At 40.7% G+C, this 11,882-nt stretch overlaps 1 protein-coding gene across 1 annotated transcript in view; it reads right to left on the bottom strand.

The window, feature by feature from the left end:
* LOC119722301 (PRKCA-binding protein-like) overlaps positions 1 to 10,410 on the bottom strand; it is a 35,010-nt gene extending 24,600 nt beyond the window's left edge. The window contains exon 1 of the mRNA XM_038192346.1: positions 10,265 to 10,410. Within this exon, the coding sequence (XP_038048274.1) occupies positions 10,265 to 10,293 (29 nt within the window). The 5' untranslated portion in view covers positions 10,294 to 10,410. The remainder of the gene's footprint in view (positions 1 to 10,264) is intronic.
* Positions 10,411 to 11,882: the final 1,472 nt, after the last annotated feature.

Genomic DNA, 11,882 nt, shown 5'->3' on the forward strand with positions numbered 1-11,882 from the left:
TGTATTAAAGTGATTGATTTTACCATGGAGGTAGATTTTACCAAATGAGTACTGGGGGTAGGCCTGTTAAGCCCCAACTATAGCGATGGCCCCAATTATAGTTGGGACACAGCTGATGTTTATAGACATCTAAAGTTTAGATGACGCTACATTGTACAGTTGGGGTTACTACAAGTATGTAACAGGCCACCCTACACTACAGAGGAAGATCCAGGTTTTTATGGAAAAGTTGGGTCTGACCTTTTTTAGGGCTTCTGTCCCCGTGGAGTAGTCAGGTTGTTATAATGTACATGTATAATATGATTTTCCAAGTTTACTTTCTGTATAACAAATATTAACAGAAGGGGCATAATAGACTCCTTAACCCCCCCCCCTCCTCAGCCCCCCCCCCCCCCCCTCGATCCAACCCTGCCTGGTCATGCCTGTGGGGAGACTATTGCCATGATTGCAGCGTAAACATGTGCAAGCAAACAGTTGGGGAATCAGAGATATAAAATAATAAATCTACATCATTGTTACCCTACTCATTGAGCCAATGAAACATTCCAAATACGGTACCATAATTGGCTCCCTGGGGAGTATACAGCTTGATGCTGCCGTTTTGGCGCAAAGCAGCTACATGTAATATCAACCACAATAACCATCTGTGCCCTCACAGGTACCCATCTACTCCTGGGTGGAGAGAAGCAATGAGTGACAAAGTGCCTTGCCCAAGGGCACACACACCATAGCCGCAGGCTGGACTCGAACCCACAACCTGTAGAATTACCCGCAGACCACCAATTCAATGCTTTAGACCACAAGGCCACACAAGGGCGTCAATCGCTTCTCAAAAGTAGGGGGGGGGGGACATACCTTGATCAGAAGTAATGCAAGCGCAAAGCCCTAAACGGCGTGGAGTTTGGGGCCCACTTAAGGGTCCCGAAAATTTTTGGATTCTAGACGCACTGTGGTGCAATCTGAGGCCATTTCTGACCACTTTAACCAATTTTTTTTAGCAAGAGATTAATATTTAAACATCATTTCGAGTTTGGAGTCATTGAATCAGCTGAGCTATATTCTGGGACGGAAAAGGGGGGGGGGTGGGGCAAACGATATGATATCCCCCACTTTAAAAAGTGGGGGGATCCCCCAAGGTTTTTGGAGTGGTCATGCATATTTAAATTTATGCAAATAGAGGGGGGAGGTTTGCAGAATGATCAGCTGAATCAGCGAATCACCACATCAGCATACATTTACCTACCACTTCCGTATCCTTTCACCGGTGGAATTATTGGAGGAGGGCATGAAAGTGGGCGGGGAGGTGTGCCTTACCTACCCACTGGCACGTCGTTGCTAGGCATATCCATGGTGACAGTGCACATAAAAGGACCGCCCATGGGTGGGGGAATACCCGGTGATAAATATGTGGGAACATATTAGACAATGGAACTTCTTAAAACCACCAAATATAAACAAATCAATTCCCACGCCTTTTTCCGAAGCACATTGCTTGTCCCTCGATCAAGTAGTTTCATCAAGCGCCGGGCGTTGCCGACGAGAGAATGTACGAAATGATACGGCAGACAACGAAACTTCTCCAAGCCAACAAAAAGGACAGCTTCTTGTGAGGTTTTGCATTATAATTGAGACCACGAATTCAAGCGAATGTAAATCACTAAGCATCTATCGTCGCTTGGCATTTCGCGATGTTTTATTCTCGCTCACAAACACAATTTCCACCGGCATTTATTCCATTATGCAGCAACTGTTAAATACAAAGTAAAAGCACAAAGTCGTACATGTACATGTATGTGCCCCGCACTGTCTGGCAGTAAGGGCTTTTGGCGCTGGGCACATATCAGTACACAAAACAGTCATTGATTATTAAAAAAGCGCGACTTGTTTTTCTTCAATAGTGACGTCACACACGCGCTCAATGATCGATATAGGCGGTCAAGTCAGTGAAATGGACTGCACAACTCGGCAGACACGTTTAATTGTGAGAAGTTCATAATATTTTGTTCTCTTTTCAAAATTACCGGTTGTTTGGAATAATTTAAGGGGTCTTATGGAATGTCATGAATGTGTGGATCTATCCAGGGTTAGGGCCTACTTTCTTTCTCATTTGTAATTGTATTCTCTTTACGCGCTCTACTGTCGTACCCTTTTATGCTACCATATGAAGCATGTCAGCTGGAGTTACTCAAGCTACATCATGGGGTCGCACTAAAAAGCGTCAACACAGCGTCAACACAGCGTCAACACAGCGTCAACACAGCGTCAACACATGACAGAAGCGTCAACACACCGTCAACATCCAAAACACATTCTGAATTGACAAAAAAGGTATATAATTGTATTGTAAAGCATAGAATACAAGAGAATTTCCATTGGATTGAATTTCCATTTTGTTGTTAAAAATAAAGTATTTTCACACGAAAAAATGACCTTTAACTTACTGCGCAATAGTCTACGACTGCGCAATAGTCGTAGCCTTGTTGCCATTTTGTGATTGGACAATTAACGGCCGTTGTCCGCCATCTTGACTTCGCACAAAGCTTGGACTACACCATTTCAAGTAGGGGTGTGTAGGTAATAGGGCTGTGCCGAATATTCGGTTATTCGATCGATAAACGAATATTCGAATATTTATTTTCGAATAAGAATATTCGGTGGTGATATGCAATGAAATAAAAAGTTGGAAAAAACTCCTTTTTTTTTACAACAAAAGTGTATTCTCAAAGTTAAGTTTCAAGTTGCTGCCAAAAACCCCCATAAAAGTAGCTTGTATATATGCCAAGCAATAATGCCATACATATATTACTTCTGCTTTGGGAGTGCTTGCAGTAAAGCCAACCCATTTTTTTAACGCCGGACTGCAACACCAATCGCTGATTCTTCCGACAAGATAAACAAGACATTTTGTCTTTCATGTCTTCACAAAACACTTCCTGACACCTTTTCATATCAAACTTCTAGCATGAGTAGTAACGTTTCCGCTGTCCGTATTTTTGTTTGTTGTTGTCCTACTTACAATCCCTACTTTCAAAAGAAAACCGCCGCTGTTTTTCCCCGATGCGATCCTGGCAAGTTTCCCCGCGCGTTGGTGTTACATGTACATGTGTGCAGCATAGGAAAATGCAGTGTGGCATTGGAGAGGAGCACGTGTTAATTTGCCCACGTGCGCAGTGGGAGGGGCTTACTGGATCGGCTATTGACATCGCGAAAATGGCATGCCAACATCGATGTAGAAGACCTCTGCAATCTCATGCAAAGAACTTGATTTCTTTTTTCTGTGTGGGCCTTTGTATTTTCCGTTTTCATGTACTTATTTTGAGGACGTACTGCTCGCACAGGGTCGCACAAGAAGCGGTACATTACACTGATACAGCGAAGCCAATTCCCCCCAAAGTTTTCCATCGCCTGTTCAATCGTGTCGAATGCACGTGGTTATAGGGAATCGCCTTGCACGCAGTATGCTGCTCACAGCACGTGGCGGTGTTGTAGAAAACTTGTCATGAACCCCAACATTACATTAAAACGTTTTGAAAACCTTGGTTCATTTACGTTACGGACTCTGGGATTTTTCTAAAAGAATTTCTTGTTTACTTTTAGGGGTAAATTTATTATGGCTGTTAGATGCCTCCGTAATTATATACATGTACATGTACAAAATAATCTAGTTCTCTCAACTGATCAGAGCACCCTTTTATCGAACACATTTTCGTTCGCTGTCCGTCAGCTTTGTTCGCTGGGTTAGTCTGCTAATTGCACCCAATATTTGCACAAATAAAACATACATAAACACTTCAAAAACTAGTTCAGCAATTATACTTTCAGTAATAATAGCGGGAACCTCTGGCTTATGTCCTCCAAGTTGAGCAAAACGCAAGAAAAAGGGCAGACAACAGAGAGGATTTCAAACTCAAAAGAGCTCTCATTTATTTCGCCAGACAGACTTTGCGGTCAACTCACCGCACCGTACCCCTGATTCCCAGCATAGAAAACCACAGCTAGATAAAATGTATCAAAATGTTACAAGTTGGAATATCCAAACCTTTTAGTGGCCTATTTGTTAGAAAGTTATCTCCAGAGCACGCACTTAGCCAGACAAAAGAACCGGGTCAGCGCACCTGTGCCCTAATTAGCCCGCCAACAATGCGCCCGCCGGAGCTCGGCTGGCGATTTTTTTTTTTTTTTTTTGCTGAAATGTCACCCTTCGTGTTTTGGGTACACAGCTTATAATACATCCCCTGTGGGCAAACAAGGAAATACTGCTTTGCACGTGTCAAGCTGGGGCGTGTGTATGCCGCGCCCACGCCCATTATTTGCATAAACTTAAATATGCATTTACAATTCAAAGACCCATATTTCATTGAATAAAGACATTAAATATCATAGGTTTTTTTCTTGGAGTTTTTGGTTGTTGAGAATAAGTTTATTTAAAATGATTTAAAATCATTTCCTCAATTCTTGGTGACAAAAAGTGCGAGTTATTATTATAAAAGTGATTTTTTATCCTCAATACTGTGACTAGGAAGTACACCGTTTTGTAGACTTCAAGAAGCTTCCAGTAATAGATATGCTCGGTTCCTGTTTGCGAGTTAAGGGTCGGAGAGTCACAATAGCTGACGCCACCCGCCGTGTTTGGGGTTCACGGCTTAATACGTCCCCCATGCAAACAAGGAATCCTTCACTCTAGCTTCTCTGGTTATTGTTAATCTTTAAATTACTGACGACTGAAGAACAACTGATTGTTGTCAAATACCTGACTTACCTGTGAAGAAATCATGCATGGCATGCTGACGTGCGCACGTACGTTGACTATACATGTACATGTATGGCATATTTTTGCTTTTGAGGGAATTTGGAATGGCCAAATAACCGAATATTCGAATATTCGAATATTCAATTATTCGAATTGACTCAGCCCTAGTAGGTAATGACATTATCTTATCATAAACAACAGAGGGCGCCTTGATGCAGAGGGATACCAGTGCATTCTGATCTGTGAGAGACTGAGGGACTGAGGTTTATTATACAACGCTATCACCCTTTAGCATAATGGAATGGTCTGCAATGCCACTGAGGCAACATGGCAGCCGATTTCGGAGCGGCACGGAGAGCCAATTTTCTTGAAGTTGAACTGAAAATCGCAATTTTCAGACGTTTAACCTATTGATTTTAAGCCAAAATCTTGTTTCTGTCCACACTCCATGGGTTGCATACTGCTTTTGTCACTTTTAATGCATTTTGGATGTGTTGACGCTGTGTTGACGCTTTGGAGCGTGTTGACGCTGTGTTGACGCTTTTTAGTATGACCGACATCATGACATGACCCTAGCCCAGGTTGGACGAAGTCTTCATTGCAATACAACTAACGTCCAGGGCAAGAATTCTTTACATGAAACCACCCAACATTTTTACCAGAGTTTTGTTATGTTTTACCTCGTTATAGAAGCTTATTTCACGCCTACATACTCTATGTATCCTTATCTATTGGCCGCTGGGTTCAGGAATTCCATATGCGATGCTGACTGACGTTAATCAGGAAAATAAACTCCAAAGCAACGTTAAACTTGTATGTGTTTGTAGTCTCTTTTCATCAGTTTATTTACGGAGTCGTACGTCATGCATCATGTACAATGTACATGATATGTACAAATGTACGTGCGTACGATCCGAAAGCGCGCACGCACGCTAGCGCCCTCATTTGTTTAGTTTTGGTTGGAACCGTGACGTCACTCCAGCCAACCGATGTCACGAAAACGCTCAACCAATGACCAAAGCCGAAACGTGTTTCTGGTAACTGGCGCGAACACACGCTCGGTCATTGGATTAGCGACCGCGCCTTCAAGTAAGTGCGCGTGCGTATGAGGGTGGTTACTAAGCAAATCGCGCGTGCGCACTGCATATTCATGCGGCATAGTCTGTCCCCCGGACCAGATGTGATAATGAGCGTCGAGAATAATTGTCCGGTCTATAGGGCTGAGTCAATTCGAATAATTGAATGTTCGAATATTCGACCTTCCAATCGATCGAATATTCGAATATTCGGTTATTTGGCCATTCCAAATTCCCTCAAAAGCAAAAATATGCCATACATGTACATGTAGTCAACGTACGTGCGCACGTCAGCATGCCATGCATGATTTCTTCACAGGTAAGTCAGGTATTTGACAACAATCAGTTGTTCTTCAGTCGTCAGTAATTTAAAGATTAACAATAACCAGAGAAGCTAGAGTGAAGGATTCCTTGTTTGCATGGGGGACGTACATGTATTAAGCCGTGAACCCCAAACACGGCGGGTGGCGTCAGCTATTGTGACTCTCCGACCCTTAACTCGCAAACAGGAACCGAGCATATCTATTACTGGAAGCTATCTTGAAGTCTACAAAACGGTGTACTTCCTAGTCACAGTATTGAGGATAAAAAAATCACTTTTATAATAATAACTCGCACTTTTGTCACCAAGAATTGAGGAAATGATTTTATATCATTTTAAATAAACTTATTCTCAACAACCAAAAACTCCAAGAAAAAAACCTATGATATTTAATGTCTTTATTCAATGAAATATGGGTCTTTGAATTGTAAATGCATATTTAAGTTTATGCAAATAATGGGCGTGGGTGCGGCATACACACGCCCCAGCTTGACACGTGCAAAGCAGTATTTCCTTGTTTGCCCACAGCGGATGTATTATAAGCTGTGTACCCAAAACACGAAGGGTGACATTTCAGTATAAAAAAAAAAAAAAATCGCAAGCCGAGCTCCGGCGGGCGCATTGTTGGCGGGCTAATTAGGGCACAGGTGCGTTGACCCTGTTCTTTTGTCTGGCTAAGTGCGTGCTCTGGATATAACTTTCTAACAAATAGGCCACTAAAAAGTTTGGATAATCCAACTTGCAACATTTTGATACATTTTGTCTAGCTGTGGTTTTCTATGCTGGGAATCAGGGGTACGGTGCGGTGAGTTGACCGCAAAGTCTGTCTGGCGAAATAAATGAGAGCTCTTTTGAATTTGAAATCCTCTCTGTTGTCTGCCCTTTTTCTTGCGTTTTTCTCAACTTGGAGGACATAAGCCAGAGGTTCCTGCTATTATTACTGAAAGTATAATTGCTGAACTAGTTTTTGAAGTGTTTATGTATGTTTTATTTGTGCAAATATTGGGTGCAATTAGCAGACTATCCCAGCGAACAAAGCTGACGGACAGCGAACGAAAATGTGTTCGATAAAAGGGTGCTCTGATCAGTTGAGAGAACTAGATTATTTTGTACATGTACATGTAAATAATTACGGAGGCATTGAGGCGAACATCTAACAGCCATAATAAATTTACCCCTAAAAGTAAACAAGAAATTCTTTTAGAAAAATCCCAGAGTCCGTAACGTAAATGAACCAAGGTTTTCAAAACGTTTTAATGTAATGTTGGGGTTCATGACAAGTTTTCTACAACACCGCCACGTGCTGTGAGCAGCATACTGCGTGCAAGGCGATTCCCTATAACCACGTGCATTCGACACAATTGAACAAGCGATGGAAAACTTTGGGGGGAATTGGCTTCGCTGTATCAGTGTAATGTACCGCTTCTTGTGCGACCCTGTGCGAGCAGTACGTCCTCAAAATAAGTACATGAAAACGGAAAATACAAAGGCCCACACAGAAAAAAGGAATCAAGTTCTTTGCATGAGATTGCAGAGGTCTTCTACATCGATGTTGGCATGCCATTTTCGCGATGTCAATAGCCGATCCAGTAAGCCCCTCCCACTGCGCACGTGGGCAAATTAACACGTGCTCCTCTCCAATGCCACGCTGCATTTTCCTATGCTGCACACATGTACATGTAACACCAACGCGCGGGGAAACTTGCCAGGATCGCATCGGGGAAAAACAGCGGCGGTTTTCTTTTGAAAGTAGGGATTGTAAGTAGGACAACAACAAACAAAAATACGGACAGCGGAAACGTTACTACTCATGCTAGAAGTTTGATATGAAAAGGTGTCAGGAAGTGTTTTGTGAAGACATGAAAGACAAAATGTCTTGTTTATCTTGTCGGAAGAATCAGCGATTGGTGTTGCAGTCCGGCGTTAAAAAAATGGGTTGGCTTTACTGCAAGCACTCCCAAAGCAGAAGTAATATATGTATGGCATTATTGCTTGGCATATATACAAGCTACTTTTATGGGGGTTTTTGGCAGCAACTTGAAACTTAACTTTGAGAATACACTTTTGTTGTTTAAAAAAAGAGTTTTTTCCACCTTTTTATTTCATTGCATATCACCACCGAATATTCTTATTCGAAAATAAATATTCGAATAACCGTTTATCGATCGAATAACCGAATATCCGAATATTCGGCACAGCCCTACCGGTCTAGGGAACCAGACTACACGCTGCACAGTACAGACGTACATGATGTACGACTAGAACAGACTCGGCGGTGAGAAACTGATGAAAAGAGACTAAACACGTACAAGTTTAACGATGCTTTCGAGTTTATTTTCCTGATTGACGTCAGTCAGCATCGCATATGGAATTCCTGAACCCAGCGTACTAACAGATAAGGACACATAGAATACTACGACGTAAAAATTAGCTTCTCCAACAAGGTAAAAATATTAAAATTATTGGTCAGAAATGTTTTCGTTCGGTTGTGAGCACATGTGTACCCAGGACTCCCTCCGTAACGTAGGGAGGAAAGGGAGTCCACCAGGGCTAGACATGGTATCAGGTCAACTCGGACCCAAACCAAGTCGGACCCATGCCAAGTCGGACCCATGCCAACTCGGACCCATGCCAACTCGGACCCACTACCAACTCGGACCCACTACCAACTCGGACCAACTACCAAGTCGGACCCACGACCAACTCGGACCCACTACCAACTCGGACCCACTACCAACTCGGACCCAAGCACGACCAACTCGGACCCAACAATGACTCAATCATTAGTTTCAGAGATTATATTTATAGGTGATCTTAATGTTAGTGCTTATATAGTGAAGATATTCTGTAATTATATTGGGCATAATGGGGCTTTTAGTTTTGTTGTTTTCTTTTATTGCCGCTGTGTGGAGCGCTATTTTATGATGCGTACAGTAAATACTGTTGCTAAACGCTTATCGTTTTGAACGTCATGAACGTGCTTAGCTTTTTGAAACCGTGACATTTGAAGCTAAACCAAGAGATATTAATAGCGTATCCATAGTTCAAAGGATTATAATTTTCAGTAAAAAATAAATTACTTGTTTGTTTTTGCAGCCCTTTGTGTCGTGTAACAAGTGGTTTTAAGTGGCACATTTTGTTTCAGTGAGGATCATTTTTTAATTCACATGCTGGCTTTGAATTTTGTGGGTTTTTTTACGAATCCGATTAACTTTTTATACTTTTTTGATTTAACTTTTTTGTTTAATATGGAACCTTCGTTTTTCTTGCAGTGTATGCAATCGTGTATATGTGGGTTTTTTAAATAGAGATTAGAAAAGACTTCGTTTTTATATCTTATTTATTTTATTTATTGGCTTATAATGTTTACTTATATTTATTGAGTTAATAATGTTCTGTTTGAAAGTGTTCATGTTTTAATGCCATACTTTCCAATTTTATTTTTCTACGAAGATCTGTTCTTAATTTGTATACTTGTTAAGTTGAAGTTTGGATTAAAAACGAAATAAATTGCTGTTAAATTTAGCAAGATGGTGTGAACGATGTCAATTAATATGTTTTAATGAAAATAAATAATTTGTGACACTTTTAAAGCGCAATATGTTTTAATGGAAACAAATAAAAATAATAAATAATTAATTACATTTTTAAAGCGCATTATGTTATACTGCTGCAATACAGATATGACTGAGATAATTTACCTTACAATTACAATGAAAATGTATACTAAACAGCATCACTGTAATAACATGAGAAGTGGACAAACTTTATGAAATGAATGATTGAAAACGATGTCGAATGATTGAAAACGATGGGTCCGAGTTGGTCATGCATAGGTCCGAGTTGGTAGTGGGTCCGAGTTGGTTGTGGGTCCGAGTTGGTAGTGGGTCCGAGTTGGTCGTGGGTCCGAGTTGGTAGTGGGTCCGAGTTGGCATGGGTCCGAGTTGGTAGTGGGTCCGAGTTGGCATGGGTCCGAGTTGGCTTGGGTCCGAGTTGGTTTGGGTCCGAGTTGGATCGAAACCCTAGACATGACCCGATCCATGCCATGGCATATTGTAAAAATAAAATTACAAAACATAGCAGATATAACCGATTTTTTAAGTGCTTATTACTTACATTTTATCTTCCTCCATTTCGTAGTCCATAATGGGATCTCACTTCACAAATCAAGCTTTAAAAACCCGCAAACTATTCGTAGAATCGTACCAAAAAAACAGAAAAATTATTGTTCGCAGACGTCGGCCATTTTGTATTATTATGGGTGAGCCCTCTATAGTTCTTAAATTACAGTCAATTGACCGGTTCCGCAATTTGACCAGTTCCGCAATTTCGGAAAACTAGCTCTCGTTTTCAGGAAGACGAAAACGCCAAGGACTTAAACTTTGGTACCGATGGAAAGGTTATTCAATCTACTTTTCAAAAATGGTTTTAGTTTTAGGATACTCACTTACATTTAAAAATAAATCCCCTACGACCGTCACTTGCCGTTAACGAACTGCCGAAATGGAACGCGCACGGAAGCGTGATTTCATGTTTGTCGGCCTGCTACACGATTGTTCAGGGGAATTAAATCATGGCAATAGATGCAACTTGTTCGGAAATTATTCATTATTCCACCATACAAATATAAGATTTGAAGTCTTTGAATTTTTTTTTCTATACCCACCAGAGTAACTGCTGGTCGTTTGGCCGGTTCCGCAAACGCATTCATACTGCCTATACAATACACTGGCCATGGTGTGACTGTATTAACCAGTGCTGCTATTGACAAGTATTGTTGATGACGGCCCCCTAGCGCGGTGCACTTTATTTATTTTGCCATGAATCTTTTTTTTTTTTACAACTTACAAAGAAATTGAGAATTTCTATTAATCCTTGTTTAAAAATGTCGAATTTGATGATCATTTCTGGGTGTTTAGTGCAAAATTGAAAACAAAATTGAAACAAAATGATTTTGTTTCTGTCCAGCTTCCGGATAGCACTGTAGGTTTTTGATAAAAAAAATGCGGACTTCAAAATTTAAAATACAAAAATCTTTCTTAGTGAGCAAAATTCCCACTAAACATTTTTCCTTTGCTCTAAAAAAATTCACCCCATACTTGGTGTTGAAGCGGTTGTGCCTCAGGGGTTTGGATTCATTTTAGAGTTACAACTCTCCACATCCAGGGTGCATGAGTCAGCCCAGGCTAGGAGGTGAGGTTTGTGGGGAACAATTAAAAATAGTGCATAATAATATGGAAAATAAAACGCAGGTGTGTTTCTAACCCAAAGGACATTTCCAGTAATTTAGTAAATTTAAAATTATCATTTTTTCGGTGGGTTCTTACCTTACTCTTTACTGTTTTAAACAAAAAGAAAAATAGGTACACTAATATTTCATAATGAAGACCAGTCTCTCGTCAGTACAAAGACACAAATTTTGATTGTTTTCTTGGAGCACAAAATTTGTCAAAAACTATAAACCATTTCTCAATTTTTGTTTTCAACTTGGTCATAAACTAAATGATTTATATAAAATTTCTGTTTCATACAGACAATGCCAAAGACAAAGAAGAAGATTACGCCAGCCTCCTGATACATGTAGGCCATAAGAGGCCATCAGCACATCTTTTTCAGTTTTACCTGTGAAGGTCAAGAAGAAGTTGAATATTATAGTGAAAGTACATGTAGCTGTGTGTCTTCATCACCATTCCTTTGAAATAATTTATTTTTTTGTATAGTGCTAGCTAGCTTC

Source organism: Patiria miniata, unplaced genomic scaffold, assembly GCF_015706575.1.
Source record: "Patiria miniata isolate m_02_andy unplaced genomic scaffold, ASM1570657v1 HiC_scaffold_15, whole genome shotgun sequence".
NCBI lineage: Eukaryota > Metazoa > Echinodermata > Asteroidea > Valvatida > Asterinidae > Patiria > Patiria miniata.